The following is a 16,984-nucleotide window of genomic DNA, read 5'->3' on the forward strand; positions in this document are numbered from 1 at the left end:
TTGAGATTGTCTTTGCAACGTTTCGGCGAGGTCAATTTTTTTAAAAAATGTTTTAAGCCCACATTGCTTGAAGATGGCAGGTGAGATCCTGCCGAATGTTGGCTTTGTTGCTTTAAATTGATTGGTTGGCTGTGTTGTCACATCTTGATTGGTTGATGGAATTGATGTTTGGTGAGGGTGATTGGTGATGTGTTGTTCTGGGTCCTGTGTCGGTTTTTGTGGCTGGGACTCGTTTATTGACTAGGGCTAGTTTCCTGAAGTTCCCTTCAGCATAGAATAGTTCTGAAAGAACTAACTTAATTTAGAGCAAGTAGTCAAGCATCAAATGGCTGAGTTGAATAACAAAAGAAAAGCCACATTACTGAGGTAGATGTAGTTATCTTGATGTTCCAACAGTCATGTAACTAAAAATAAGCTAAGAATATACAGGATGCAAAACAGGAAATGTTGAACACCCACCTTAGAGGTATATATTTCCAAACCACATCACACTAAACAGATGCCCTCGGCAAAGTTGTGAGTTTAGTGTTAATTTGGTGAGAAACAAGAGTAATGATACAGATATGAGAGAAAGGGAAGATTAGTTGAAGCCCAGGATTCCATGTTAAAATTATGACAGATAGCATAAAAATATAGAAATTGGTACAGGTGGAAAGTCTAAAATAACTGTGACTTTGTTTCAGTCACAGCTTTTAGGCACACTGAAGGTAATGTTTCTAAAAGAATTGGAACACATGGATACCACATAATATTTGGAGGGCATTAGCATATACTAATCCTCCCTAGCTGGGAATTTTTTTTATCTATTTCAAACAGAAAATCTTTCTTGTAACTAAAGCATTCATGGTGAATGAAACCGTAGCTAGCATCGTAAATCAACATCATCTGGAAGATCAAGCTGAGTCTTCTCAAAATTCGCTGTTCAAACAAGACAAAATAACATATCCATCTATAGTCTAAGACTGACATTCCATTTGCTCATGTTCCTCTTTGAAAAAACAAATAGCAGACAACAGGACACATTACTGCTTGTACTAAATTCTGTGTCAGTGAAATATTGCAACATAAAAAAAGAATCAATCTTTTGCTATTGTTGGATAATTTTCATCCAGAATGAATTTTTATCTTTTTTGTTTATTGTGGATGCTTATTATATTAAGACTTTCAATAATTCATACAGTTTATGAACACAGAAAGCAAAAATAAGAAGTATGACTTGCACTCTAAATCTGAAAGAGTTGCTCCCTACTATGTCAATATGGCTCATGAAAGTAATGTTCAAGGCTATAATTTGGTACAGAAATATAATATAATCGGCAATGTAACAAAATGAACATTGGGGCACGTGTCCAAAATTGCTGGTCAGCATACTCTAGACAGCCGTATTATTCCTTCCATCTCTTAGCATCCTGTACAGAAATGTCGGTACATGTGGAGAGGTATATAATAATTCAAAAGCTAGGATTAAACATGGTAAATAAAATTTAGTTTCCGTTAAAAGGAACAGAATAACCAAAAGGAATCTATCATTCAAAACTTTTTCAGATAGCACCATCAGAAGATCTCCCTTCTACCAATAGATACTGCTTTTCTAATTAGAGACTGGGTACATCTCCATGTTATTAAAACAAAGGAATTTAAAGTTTCACTTAAGTGTAAAAATAATGCCAATGACATTTTATTTCTTCTCTGTTTCTCTTAATACAGGTAGTCCTTGACTTATGACCACAACAGAGCTCAAAGCTTTGTCCCATTTTACAAGCTTTCTTGCCAGCATTGTTAAGTGAATCACTACAATCTTTAAGTTAATAACACGGTTATTAAGTAAATATGACTTCCCCATTGGCTTTGCTTGTCAAGGAAGTCACAAAAGGTGACCCAGGACACTGCAACCATCACAAACATGAGCCACTTGATCATGTGACTGTAAGGATGCTGCAACAGTTGTAAGTGTTGAAAAATGGCCATAAGCCTCTTTTTTCAGCGCTGTTGTAACTTCAAACAGTCACTGAATGAACTGTTGTAAGTCAAGGATTACCTGTATATGATTAAACAGTGGAATAATAGCAGAAAAGAGAGAAAGAGGGAACAATGATTTCAATGAGACAAGAAAGGAAGAAAAGAATATAAAACTGCATTTTGTCAGAGAAGAAGTTAAGCATGTCTTAAACTCTGAGAGAAATTAACATTGAAAATACTAAACGAATTTAAAATATAGCAGTGCTGTCCATCTGACATACAGGAAAGCAAAATGCCCTACACATTCTGTAATGGAGGTACAGCTCTACGCACGATGAAATGTAATGTTCCATCACAGATCAGTAAACATGTTGACCCAGGCCCAGAGGGGGAAAAACAATAGTTTCATAAGCACCATTGAAAGCAATGAGGCAATCATGCTGCCATTTCAATGGGACTTAAGTAAAAGTATATTTCCCTAGGAATGAACCCTCAAATGAATTGCAGTGCTATTAATGAATGATTGAGATAGAATGCAGACTGATATGAGCCATCTGCAGCAAAAACTCACTGCTTTATCCTGAAAAAAATATTGAAAAGTATTTATTAGGGCTGAGTGATGTTTTGGGTTTGAAGGCAAAATGGTTTGGCACTTCAGATTCAAAGCCATTTTCCTGAAGCAGCCTCACCTCTTCCCGGGATCTCCTGAAGGTTTGGTGTGTGATTCTGGAAAAAGATGGGCTTGGTTTAAGGAGTTGCAGACAGGCGTTGTTTGCGCTTGTGTGAACTCTGAATCAGCTTTTTCACCTTCATGTCTAAAACGCTGCCCAGCCCTACCATTTATTGCATTGACAGTGGACCCACTTTGTTTTAAAAGCATTCAAAAACAAGCTGACATCTTTCAAGGGGATCCAATCAAGAGTTTAAAGAAGGATTCCCAGAATGAGCAAAACCAAATTATGAATTTCGTTTCTAAAAGTGTTTTTAATGTTGCGAAATATGTCACCGTATTACTGATAAAACTAATCATAAAGATTTTTTTTGAAAGAAAATGTTTTTCTTTCTTTTTTAAAAAAAATATCCTGATTGCTATCATGTTACAAACTTGAGCAATGCATTCAATAGGTCTCAACACATAATTCAAGTCGATTACTGCATACATTTGCATGAAAAAAGCATTAAAAAGAAAAAGGAAAAAGGCTACTTTCCTCGAGCATCCCTATGTCCACACCCAACTGATCCTGGAGAGGGGGGGAGGGGGGGAGGGGGGGAATGGCCTTGTTCAGTCCAGATTCCTTTCCCTTCTTCTGCAGCAGCTAATCAGCACTGTGTGTTGCTGATCATATTATAGCCCAGTGGGGATTGAGAGGTGGGAAATGCTCAGGCCCAGAAGCTGGCATTTCTGCTGCACTTGGTCATCAATAGATTGGGGACCTTGCCAGCAAGCAATCATTTAATAACAAGAACAACAATAATAGCACGATTTGGACTACTCAGTTCCCTGAGAAACTATTGTGCTACAGAAACCCATTGGAACTACTAGACAGAGAGAACAAAATCCCAGGAGTCTGACTTTTAAAACTATTTTCCACTTGATTCTACTAACACGAGAGTGGTACCTTGAATTGGTAGCACTTGGGCCTATCTTTCTGACATGCAGAATATACCCCTTTGATGCTACCACAAACACAAGCAAATGCCAATGCCAAATCTATACAACTGACAGCTCCTGTACTCTTATCACCCTAGGGCCCTATCCTGGTCACTGCCTGATGCGAACTGAAATGAACTCTGAGCCATCTATAATCCAGAACCATTGTGGGTATTTGTTACTGAACCATTTGCTCCACTAGAAGTGGTCCCATGCTGTCCTTGGTTTGTGGTGCACTGTTGAGCATGGTCACAGCAGTGGCAGTAATTGTATCGTTTCTTGTGAAGCTTCTGGATAGGCTTTTGCTTCCACAATAATGCCTATAGAAACAAACTTTACATTACACACTGTAGAATTTCTGAGTTCTTCAGAAACCTGTCTGGGTGCAGGCTAAATTCAGGATTGCCCTTCTGCTGCACAGTCATACATGGCCCTCTGATTCACTGCCATCAGTCACTGTCTTCTTAAGCTCAATTTCTGAAGATGGCTTTTCCTCCTTCTCTTCTGTAGTTTTACTGGCCTCCTCCTACAGCCAATAACAAATGCCCCACGTGGGCGTTAGGGGAGAGGTACAAGCATAAGTTTAAAAAACAATAGGTCTTTCAGTCTAAACTGATCAATAAAAAAGAAATTACTTGCTAGGAACACTTTAAAATTTGCTAAAACAAAGATGGCTATGAGACTCAGAACGGAAATGAAAGTTGCTTGCACAACTTCTGAATCACACAGTAATTCACAAAACCTCTGAACTTTCTAAATATATATCTGGTATAAATTGGAAGTATATGAAACATAATGCATGATCTATATTATAAAGCTGCACTTTGAGCACATGAAAAAGTATAAAGTGATCGAAGGAAAGATACTTCACTGTTCTTTTTTAACTATTTGGATTACCGTCACATAAAAATGAACAGAAATCCTTTAAAGGAATCATTTCTACTGTCATAATAACACAACTGCAATTATTTCATTCCTACTTTTGTATAATGGTTACAAGAACTTTAGCAGTGCTACCGGATTATTGGAAATAATTTATAATAAATGAACGTGACTGAAGCTTGACATTTTATATGCATCAAACAAAGGAAATTGTATTATTACAATACTTCTGTACAATTCCATAAGAAATCCTGTTATTTAACAATCGTTGGAAGGGGGCCATACTGGCAAGGTGCAAACCTTTGCATCTCTCTCTGCAAATTTCTTGAACATGTTGGCATATATCTTTCGGTCCCGTTCATTGTGCTCCTTTGTTTTCTTCTGACACATGGTAATTTGTGACTTGGCTGCCTTATTCTGTGGATTCACTTCTAGCACTCTCTGAAAGTCACATTTTGCCAACTCAAATTCATTCATGAGCAGTCTTGCCTCTCCTCTTCGATACAAGCCCTTTTCATTGGCTTGATCCAGTGCTAATGCCTGCAAACAAACATTCTTATAATTAACATAAATTAAAGGTGGGAAAATTCCCTCATAATAAACGACATGGTTACTAATGCCAGTAACAAAACTATGAAAATCAGCTATTTTTAAAATAGGAAAGTAAAACTAAAGCTTCTTACTGCAGATGCTAAATTTTACAGTGTAATTATCAAAAACGAAACCAAAATCCAGAAGCAGAATGTTTTTACCAGGCTGTTTTACAATGCTACATATACTTCTATAAAAATAAGAACAATATTACTGTAAACGCAAAGTATTTAAAAATGTATCATAGCAATCTGTCTCTCAAATATAGTGTCATTAGAATTATGAAAATCTCTTACACTAATCTTCAAAATGGATTTCTTTTTGCCACAAAGGCAACTGGATATTTAGATATTGTGGAGCACAGGTTTTTACAGCTACAAGTGGAACATTCTAGAAATAGTAATATGATACTATGACTAAATGTATATGGATCTATGCTTAAAACTTCCAAATGGAGGCTCAACAGAAAACTTATAAGCAAAGTTTATATGATGACTCATAAAGCCCAGATATTTATAGTGTTGTCCAAAAACACATGCCTTTCTTTTATATAATTATCTCACTAACATAAATGTTCTGTCTCACTTTTAACACATTGTTCCAGCTGTACTATATTCAGAAATCTGCATACTTTTTGTCTTGGGAGAAAAAGCTTTAATCTTGTAATGGTGAAAAACAATATTGAACAAGAATCAAAGTATTTAATACACTGTTCAGAGAAATGATACAAAAGTCAGCCATGAGTTTTATCAACAACATTTTAATCAATGATTTGGATGAAGGAATAGGGACATTCACAAACTATGCAGATGAGAAAGGACTGGGTGAGGTGGCTAATTTAGATCAGGGGTGTCATCATGGCATCGTCACATGATGTATTACAACTTTTTCCCCCTTTGCTAAACTGGGCGTGGGCATGGCAAGCGCATGAACGCATCTGGCCTGTGGACCGCGAATTTGACAGCCCTGATTTAGATTAAAGAGAAGTTTAAAAAGTATCTACTGTAAGCCTTCAGCACAAGACTGGTGTGAATAGGATAGAATTTAACAAAGAGAAATTTAAAGTTTTGTGTCTAGGAAAAATATAAAGCACTTCTACAACATGTGGGAGATTTGACTTAGCAGTAGTATATGAGTGTCCTTGTCAGTCACAAGTTAAATATGAACCCAACTGGGTAATGCATCTGCAAAATGGCAAATGCTATCTTGAAATGTGTTAATGGGAACACAGGCTACATCATAGGAAGTGACTGTTCCATTCAAATCAGCTTAGGTCAGACCCATTTGAAGTACTGTCTCCCATTCCGATTAGCAAAAAGGACAGTGAGGAATTGAAGTAAGTTCAGCAGAGGTCTACCAAGATGACATAAGCTCTGAAAATTAAGTCCTCTAAGGAACAATTCAAGGATCTGAGTAGCTTAGCCTACAGAAAAACAACTGATGGGCGATGCAATGACAATCTGTAATGGTATGTGGAAATGACCTTGGGGGAGAGGAGAAAAAACCACAGACTAGACAACTGCCAGACGAATAGCAGCTGAGTCTGCAGAAGAAATGGGGACATGATAAATATCTCAGAAGGGACCTCCCTAGTTTCTTGGACTGTGAAGATGAGGGGTGACAGATGTATTCTGCCAATGTACCTTTACAATAAAGTCAGAATTAATATTTCTGGGTGTCTTGTCTGAACCAACTCCCAAGGCTGACACAAATCTATATTAAATTTTATATAAAATTATATAATGCAAATGTATAAAAATAAAATAAACTATAAAGTTGCCCTTAGCTCCCAAAATGCTACAAAATTATTTTATTGTGTATTTTAATTGCATAATGCAAATAATTATCAAATAATTTTAAGAACTTAAGTTGTCAACTTTTCTACATTTATTAGATATAGATCTATATGTATCTATTTGCTTTGTAAAGCTTTTTTTGCATCATTTTGATATTTATTTCTAGTATATTTAATTAACTGGAGCAAAAAAAAAGCACCCAGAATGAAAATTAAGGAGATTGAGAAAATACTGAAATCAAACATCACTAGTGCTTCCCCAGATCCACAAGGCTAGATGTGTTTTTACCTTATTGCAGTATTCAATTGCTGTAGTGTACTCCCGTAGCTTTAAGTAGCACATAGCAAGGTTGAGGAAGGCTGCCAACAATAACGATTCTGAAGCTTTAGATTCCCTTTCTGATAAGCCATATTCCATTTCTAACCAGGATACAATCTTTCCATACTGAATTACTGCTTGCAAGTACTTGCCTTCCTAAGAATAAGGTTAAATAAGCTTAAAGAGGAGTATTACATTGAAAAGTAGAACATATTTATTTCTTAAATGTCAGTTATAATTTAAACAATCAGTAATAGAAGAATGAGGGGAAAAGGGGAACATTTCAATAGTAAAGGAGTAGGCAAGTTGCAGTTAAGAATTTTAATAACAGAAAGCTGTAATGTCAAATGCCCCTATTTTGGCTACCATATTTTTCGGAGTATAAGACGCACTGGAGTATAAGACGCACCAAGACTTTGAAGAGGTACATTTTTTTTAAAAGGTTTTGCCCTCCCTGGCCCCCCATAGCACTCTGCAGGCCTTCCAAGCCCTCTGAAAACTGAGACATGTAGAGTTTGGGAGGCCTGCAAAGTGCTTCTGGGGGCCAGGGAGGGCAAAAACACGATGTGTGGGGGCTCAATCATCCTATTGATCTCAAATCCGCTTTTCTCTACCCCTCCCCACGGCAGGGCAGAACTAAACATATCTCTCTACGCTTTATTCCCCCACTTCCCTCTGACTGGCGACCATGCAGAGCTGCTTGTCCCAAAGAGCGGCAGTCAGCTCTCTTCTTCTCTTCAGAGAGAAAGACACGTGGGGGCTGCTGAACGGCTGCTGTGCACTCGACCGGGAATGGCCCATTGGGCGAGGAGGGGTGGGGATCCCTTCTACTTGGATTAATAGTTCCTCGTGGTGGTGCCTGAGCGGCAAAAGGGAAACCCAAAGAATATGAGCCAGCAAGGCTGCCTCCTTGAAAAACCGGGCTTGTTCACAGCCCTCTTTGCAATCAATCAATAATTAATCAATAATTTTATTTGATTAGCCGCAACCCTCTCCCGAAGGACTCGGGGCGGCGTACAATCAAAACGGATAAAAATGCACATAAGACAAACATATATACAAAAAGAACAGAGACATATACATATGTGCATGGAGGAGAGTTGACTTATAAGTGAAGGACAATTAAAAACACAATTAAAAAACACAATTAAAAACACAATTTAAAATCCCCTTAAATAAAATTACTAAATTAAAAAACCCATCAGGAGCGTTACGAAGTTATGGTTGAGCCAGGCCAGCTATTTGGAAAAGGTGGGTCTTGAGCTTAACACGGAAGGAGCGGAGATCAGTAGTGGTCCTAATATCCGGGGGGAGGTCATTCCACAGGGCTGGGCCCGCCACAGAGAAGGCTCTGCTCCTAGGCGCCGCCCCATGGCACTGTCTGGTGGACGGCACCTGGAGAAGTCCCTCTCTGTGCGAGCGGATGGGTCGTAGGGATGTATGGGGCAGAATACGAGGTGCAAAAGCAGGTGCTAGGCTCCCAGCTACCATATCTTTTTTCTGCATGACAGATCCAGGCAGATTGGAGGTGGGGGTGGAGGAAGAAAAAAGAAAAGGAACAGTCTCCTCTCCACAAAACCTGGAATGGGATACAATCAAGCTCCTGAGATCGCTTTGCTGCCACCCCAAAATGCTGTTACTGCGATCTCTGCCGCCTGGAACTACCCAAGGGGCAGGTGAAGTGGGCTCTACAGAGATCGCTGTAACAGCATTTTTGGGTGGCAGCGCAGCAGTGGTGGGTTCCGGACCGGTACGCTGCAACGGGGCCCGGCGTCCACCATGTGAATGCGCACAGCACACATGCAGCATGTGCATGCGTATTTACCGCCAGCGACGCTCCAGCTGCCATGCTTTTCGGGCGGCAGTTTTCGGCAAGTTCCAAGCATGGCTTTCTTTCCCAGTTACTCAGAGGCTTTTGTATAAGCCACCCTCCTCCTCTTCCTGGAAATGAGAGGTGCCTCAGAGATGCTAGATTTCTCTGGACGCTAGATCGGGAAGTTGAAAACCTGGAATGGGATACAATCAAGCTTGATTCAAAACCTTCTGCCCCATGGAAAAAAGAGCAGCTCCACTCTCGCGCTCTTCCCGCTGATGCAGCTCAGCCTGAAACATGAGGATTGTGGAGGAAAGCATTTTCAGGCCAAGCAGCAGCGGCGGGGAGAGCACACACCTCCTGAGCTGGGGGAAACAGCTGCCAGCAATGCCCTCAGGGCGATGATGTTGCGAGCAGAGAAGGTTCAACCCCCTCAGGAGTCGCCAAGCCCTTGCCACCCTTCTGACACCCGTGAGGATCGTGGAGGAAAGCATTTTCAGGCGGTGGATCCCCTCCCCAATTCCAAAAATGGTGTGTACGGAAGGCGCTGCCACCTGAAAGCTTTTTCCTCTATGATCCTCACGTTTCAGGTGGCGAATCTGGCCAGGGGAAAAGAGAAAGTGCGTCTGCAGTGGGAGGAGGCTCAGCAGGTGTCAGAGGGGCAAGCGCTTGGCGGCTCCTGAGGGGGCCTTCAAAAGGCTTTCAATGCAATTCCCTGGGCTGCTTCAGGGATCAGTCTCTATGTGGAAGTGAGGATCCCTGCTGCCTGGAACCACCCGAAAATCCAACGCACAGACCAGGTGGGCGGGGCTACATTTGTAAAATAAGACGCACCCAGATTTCCACCCTCTTTTTGGGAGTAAAAAGGTGCGTCTTATACTCCGATAAATACAGTACATTATGACAGATCCACATATACTGGATATCAACTGCTCAGCTCTCCAAACCAAAGCTTAGAGACTGTTTTAAGAAAGCTATCTGTCATTGAAAGGTAAAGACAAAGGTGAATGTTAAGAAGGAGAGATTCTCTGAGCAAATAAATAAACTGCAGAAGGCTTTTCAATAGGAGACAAGTTTTTTCATGCTAGAATGCTGACACATACCTTAAAATACACAGTTCCTTTTTCTTTGACAACGACGGCCTGTTCTAGTTTCTCTTTGGTGTCCATCTCCCAGGATTCTTTGGCCTATAACCAAGTATTTATAGCAATAATTAAATAACAGAAAGTGATGTAATGCTGAAAGTCTAAACTATACTTCATAATATAGTAAGATTTTTCAACTCTTGCTAATTTCAAATTTAGTATTACTTAATCCTAATACAGAGTTTTTTTAAAAACCACTGCAAAAGTTAATAGCAATCAATAAAATAATTGTATATAAAAATATTCACAAATTTATATTTGGCTTTAGAAATTAAGGCAGAGTGAAATTTGAAGTAGCCCCATATTGATATCATTGATATTTTCTTTCCAGTCCAAAATATATTCAGCTCCACTTAAATCTGTCTTGAAGACAGAGGAGTTAAAAAGTATGAAAGGATAACCCAGAATCATGAAAGAAGTCTATACAATCCTCCTGAGGGTAGACAGATTTCTTTCATTTAAGTTTCCTTCCTGTTAACATTTCCCATTATAGATTGGCATCAATGCTCCACCTTATGTACATCTTGTTCCTTCCCTGTACTTTACAGAGATGGTACATTCTCCATCACCCTAAAAAGGGCACAGCCTGTTCAGCAATTTTGCCCTGCCCTCCTTTCAATGCTCTTTGGCAGGACAAGTTTTTTTTTTCTTCAACCAGAAAAAGAAGTACAAAAGGAACAAGCCTAGGACAAGTCTTGGACCCCACCCAAAACAATAAAACACACACAAGAACACTGTGATCCTTGCTGACATATCTTTACCAACTTTTGTGACAAACGTGCCGGATGGAGCCGGAAATGGATCTTCCTAAATGTATTCACTGTAGAAAAGTTCCTGTGGGTAAACATCCAATGTGTACAGGATGGTTTGCTATTTGAAGAAATTCCATTCTCACCTTTTCAAAGCTTTTCAATGTAACTTCATACACAAGTTCAGCGTTTGGTTCTATGCCAAATACAGGCTTTCCAGCTTCACCAAACCCATATCTAAAATAAAGCATGGGAAAAAATATAGCAGAAATGACTCAGGATAAGGCACATTATTCAGCATTCTGGATATTTACATTCACAGGGAGATAATGGGTTAGCTACATATCAGGTCCTGGAGACAAAACATGGGTTGCCTAGGAAACCAATGTCTGAGTAGCTCATGGGGCAAAACACTTATATACTATACTGGACTCAATGTTATTACTTTGCATTTAGATTGGATGCAGTTATATATTGTGCATTCTCTTCAATTTTTCATGCACTTATTTATACTTTCATGTTTTTCAAAATCTTGAAATTACACTAAGCAGTGGATATGCAAATGGTAAGAATATTTGAAATAATGGCTTAATCCTATCTATACATTATTTAAATATCATTTTAAATATATTTTAAAAGAAATGGTTTATTCTAAAACAATTTACATTACATGACAATCTTACTGTCAGTTACCACCAGCTATGGTGTTAAGTATAAATGAGATCTGTATAAAAGCTATGTAAAAGTAGATTGAGAGCCAGGTTCTTGTAGTGGTTAAATGTATCAGGCTAGAAACTGGGAAACTGGGAATTTTAATCAATTCTAACTCTAACTCTAGGCGTGAAACCCACTAATGATTTTGGGCCACTCACTTACTCAGTCTGGGAAGGAACCTGTGGCAAGCCACTTTCAAAAATCTTGCAAAAAACCCCAAATGTATAGGCTTCTCCAAGTGGACACTGGAAGCCAAGACTTGAGCCAAAGACACCAAATAAAGAAATAAATAAATGGGGCGGGGGGGACGGACACAGATGACAAACACCGCCTCCCACATTTCTTACTGTGTTCCTATATGCAAGATACAGTGTTCTCCCCTTTGCATCTTCTCCAGAGCTTTGTCAATTCCAATGGGAATGTCATGGTCTTCCCCTTCTCCAACAGTGAAAGCTACATCTCTACAATCAAACATTCTGCCGTCACAAAACCCTTTCAATTGGACTGCATGGGAGAGAGAGAAATGTTATGGAATGTAAAGCAGTACCAGCAACATTTCAATATGCATTAAACCGCATGATCAAAACACATTATTTGTTGCCATTCTTGTCTTCACCATAGCTGGCATAAGAGAAGAACTTGGTTCCAAAACAAGCTTCAAAATCACATTGTTTTTGACTTTTCCCTATTTCTAAAATGAGTCCATGCTTAAACTGATTTATGTTAACTTTTTTTTAAAAAAACCCTAAATTTTATTTACTTATGTATTAAATGTATGTGCCACCATCTCGTCTAAAGACAACTGTTCTTAGCCTACAGAACTGAAGACAGGTTTACTCACATTGTGGGCCAGTTCTCTGAGGCAATTGTATGAAGATAGCAGCTCTCAGTATCAGGGTGCAAAATCCTGCCTAATTTTGAACCCAGATTGGATGTAACCCAGTGCTGCAAAAGCTACTACCATTCTGCCTGAACACAAAAAACTGCCAAATGGCACTGCATTACATTTCTTTGATATTCTGGGAATCACAGGGTGAATTTAGAAAAAAAAAAGAAAAAGAAAAAGAAACAAATGCAAAATTAGCACAAACTACTGCAAATATCACAAACATCTTTACAATTACATCTGCTAAGTAACATGGAAGAATAGGTATGGGACATTTTTTCCCTTCAAAGTTAGATAAAAATGATATTAAGTTGCAGAATGCTCTAAGATTACCACCCCATAAATACAATCCTAGATATAAAACGAAGTTGTAAGGTTAGTAACAAGAAATTAAATGGTTGAGAATTCTGATGTTCACTGATCATTAAAGCAAAGGAGAGGCATACCTGATTAGAAACTGATTATAAGACTATCATGGAAACATCAAGGCCATAGGCTAGACTGGAAGTAGAAAACAATTCATGGAAGAAGGCAGTTGTAAAACCCTTCTGTTATGTTGCCAAAAAAACAATAATAATAATAATTGGAAGGCTTCCAAATAGGGGAGGCTAAGCCAGATTGTTGTTTACAGAAGTTATGCATATGTATACGCATATGTAGGAACTGGCATTGATATATGTGTGAGAATGACTGGGCATGACCTCTCTCACCAACCCTTTCCCCCTTCTTTTGCAATCTCCAAAGCACTCAGTATAATCCCCCAATTGGGAGTGTTAAATTATTCAAAGAACATGAATTCTGTATTCATTCTAAGCCAGTAATTGGGCTATACAGATGGACAAGATGTCTCTCAATGACTGTAAAAGGAAAAGCCCAATGGCACACTTGCAGGACACGTTGTCAAAACAACTTAAAGCTTACATCAACTAAACATTGTAATTATTAACTTACAGTGTGTTCTACAATGGAAGTACATTAAGAACCTTACAATCATGTAATGAGTCCGCTCAAAGTCAGGCCATCTACCTATCCATAAAAAATGGGTCCCTTGGTCAATCATAAAAAGCCATTTACCAAAAGAGGAAGTATTTCCTTCCTCACCTGAGAATATAGGGTGCATTCTATCATTCTACTGGATCTTGGTGAGCACAAATTGATATTATAGAATGATTTAGTTGTTTTGGCAGCATTTATTTATTTATATTTCATATCTTAACCATCCCTTTCCCTCAGAGAAGGGCTCTGGGTGGTATACAATATAATACCATCTCTCTAAAAATCATTTAGTAAACAATATAGACAGAGGTGTGCTGGAAATCAGAAGAGATGCCTGGGAACATTCCAGAACTCAAGGCACCCGTTGCCTATCTCTGCACAAATTCTGCTCTAATTTATCACCAAAACCAGGACACATATGAAGTCTAAACTAGAGATTAGTCTATAGACAAGAATCTGAAAACAAATCCAGAAATGTATTCAGACGATGCTGTTCCAAACGCCTAGCATATTATCAAAAGTTTGTTTAATTGCCCAACGTTCAATGTAATATTTGTAGTCACAGTATATTCCATACACTTCAACCAAGGAATGCTCAAGACAGCTATCTCACATAAGTAAAAGATTTGGGTCAGTCAGCATGGTTTGAATTTAAGTGATGGAGTTTTACTCTGGTCTTTAGCTTACCAATGCCAGAATGTTCCGTTATCATTAACATTGCTATTTGAGTGGTCAATGGATTAATTTTACGTACACTGAGCATTTTGTCATTTTATTTCTTTGTTTACATTACGTTACTAACCCCCTGACAACTTTGCTAGCTGAAGAAATGCTTCAGGTATTTCATGAAAAAGTTTCTAGTCTAGGAACATTCATAATACAGTACTTTTATTTGTCCTCAAGGCACTACAACGTCTTGTATTTGCATCCCGTGTAGAAATTAGTTAAACCCTTGTAAACTTTTGCTTCTTCCTTGTAATTTCTAACTCTTGGCCTTCTCATACTGAAGTAATTACTTTGTGTTCTAATAAAAACAATTGCCAATATAAATATAAAACCAAACAACCCTCTGCTTCTTAAAAGCCTTTTGCACTAGAAGCCAACATTACAAATTTTAGGTATCTGTGGATCATCAAGTATGCATATCTTTAAAAAATTGAAATGTAGCAAGATGCCAGAAACTTAGCATATAATGCTATAAAATGAAATTGGATGGGAATTCTAAACCACTTTCCACCAGAGATTTTGTTCACATAAACAAAGAGCTCAAGTCCTTTTGAAATGTGAGCTTCATTCCATTATTACTAATACACATTCTAAATCTTACATTTTTCTTTCTATTTGACAATCTCTTGAGTGCAATCTCTTATACTACTGTATATCAATAGAAAAGTATATTTTCTTAATGGAAAAACAGAGCAAAAAGCATGTCCATCTAATTCACTATTGTCTATACTGTTTGATAATGTGATAAAGAGACTACAATGTGGGTCTGAATTCTAGGAACTCTCTCTTTATGTCTGAGAAACAACACTTTTTGCCACAAAAATGTAAGATACTTGGAGGTATGTTTTTCTCTTACCAAGTCCTATTCTATGACTCGCCAAGTGCTTGTAACACTTGTCTTTTGCAAAAACAAACAAAAGGAAATCCAAACAGTATTTTCCTTTTCTTGAGCAATGCGAATATCCTTTCTAAGTACCCTATCTGAGGCAATATTTTAGGTGTTATATTGTGTATGTATCTCTAAAGTATGTTCTGAGTGGCCTAAGGGAACACGGAAGACTTGCAGTACTGAAGTTGTTAGTGGCTGTATCACTGGAACAAAGGGGTCAAAAATACTATGGAATCACCTTATGTATTACAATACTTTTGACTAGTAGACATTTATCTAAATTAATTATCTCCCTGTATTCTTAGGCAGCATTATTGGGTTAGTGTCAACACAGCATCTAGTATTAGCTGTGAAGGAGTTTCCAAAGATTCTAATCTATTATTTTAAAGGCATTTCTATTTTCCAGGTATAGTTTTGAGTATATTTTATGTACAACAATCTTTCTGATGTAAAGTATCATCATATATTATTGTTTTTGTAGAATTTACGTGAACTTTCCATTGAAAATAAGATAGAAAGCAAAATATTTTGTATAACTGTAACTGGGCAATAAAATGTCATCTTAATTTAAAAGTAGTAGCAAAAGAGACGTTCCATTATTTGGCATTTAGTGTGAACTTTGAAGCTCCTTTTCCAGATAATAAAATGGGTTCTTGCAATGTTTTGTTAACTTTATAGTTTCTACTCAGTATCTTTATCAGGAGGTAAAGGTGTGGGGGATTGTGGCTAGAAAAAAAAGTGTAATGTACAAATTTCAAAATAATTAACTCATATATATAAATATAATATTAGATATATACTAGTTTGGGGTGGTCCCATTCTGTTCTGTGCCAACAATCTTGATTAACTAAATTCACTCTTTGATAAAATGATTCTGCATAAATATAGTACAGGAAATACTTCCATAACATGATTATCAAAGCTTACTTAAATACTATCTGAAAGAGATCACTTGGGTTGAATTACACTTGGATTGCACAGTAAGAAATTCCAGCCAGACTAGGGAACATCAGTTCAGCTGTTGAGTTGACTTATTGTTCTCTCTGTGCCTAGAGCAATTTTGTTTTGAAGAGCACAGAACATTGTGTTCTTAATGTGGCTGGCACATGAACTCTGTGCACTGACAGCAATTTGTACAACTTGATTAAAACAGCAGAGGGCTGCATAGTAACTTGAAATGCAAATATACAAGCATAGTCTGTGTTTTAGGAAGCATAGCAGTGAAATATGCCCTATCATTCAAGTTAATAACACTGTCTTCATAAATCCTACCCTAAGATTTTAACACAGCTACATGTATGTCCTAATTATAGTAACACCAGTAGTCTTTGAATTAGCTTCCTAGCTAATGCTGGGTTTTACTACAACTCAGCAAAAACACTGTCAGTTAATGATTGTTGTGCAAACTTAATCGCCCGCTTGTTTTCAAAGTACAGTCAGAACTACTTTTCTGGTTTTCCGCCAACCCACTATATATTCATATGAAATCAACCAAAACATTTCCATTTCACTATAGTTGACAAGGAATCTGAAATGGGTTCTCAATCTAAAGATTTTTGTCTCCTAGAATAGAGGATAATAACTGAGATATCTAGGTGGCTTACAAAGAATAATAACATAGTATAGAAAAGAAATAAAAACAAATAAAAATCCCTTATCCTGGGCAATAACACACAGCCAAATAAGCCATGTGATGGGCTCCATCCCACTCTGGATTCTCCAGGCTCATAGGCACAATATATTTACTTCCTTTGAGCATCTTATTTCCATGACACTCACAATTTATTTTAGGGTTGTTATCATAATTTTGGACAATACAGATACAATATCTAAGGTCAGAAGATGTGGAAATAACACTACTTAATATGT

General features: G+C 37.9%; 1 protein-coding gene across 1 annotated transcript in view; it reads right to left on the reverse strand.

Annotated features, from left to right (window-relative positions):
- Positions 1–1,114: 1,114 nt before the first annotated feature.
- FKBP5 (FKBP prolyl isomerase 5) overlaps positions 1,115–16,984 on the reverse strand; it is a 50,600-nt gene continuing 34,730 nt past the window's right edge. The window contains exons 6-11 of the mRNA XM_081946341.1: positions 11,966–12,122; positions 11,051–11,141; positions 10,114–10,197; positions 7,168–7,353; positions 4,793–5,032; positions 1,115–4,136 (exon numbers count right to left, since the gene is read on the reverse strand). Of these exons, the coding sequence (XP_081802467.1) occupies positions 4,032–4,136; positions 4,793–5,032; positions 7,168–7,353; positions 10,114–10,197; positions 11,051–11,141; positions 11,966–12,122 (863 nt within the window). The 3' untranslated portion in view covers positions 1,115–4,031. The remainder of the gene's footprint in view (positions 4,137–4,792; positions 5,033–7,167; positions 7,354–10,113; positions 10,198–11,050; positions 11,142–11,965; positions 12,123–16,984) is intronic.

Source organism: Natrix helvetica (genome assembly GCF_964273705.1).
Source record: "Natrix helvetica genome assembly, chromosome: 3".
NCBI lineage: Eukaryota > Metazoa > Chordata > Lepidosauria > Squamata > Natricidae > Natrix > Natrix helvetica.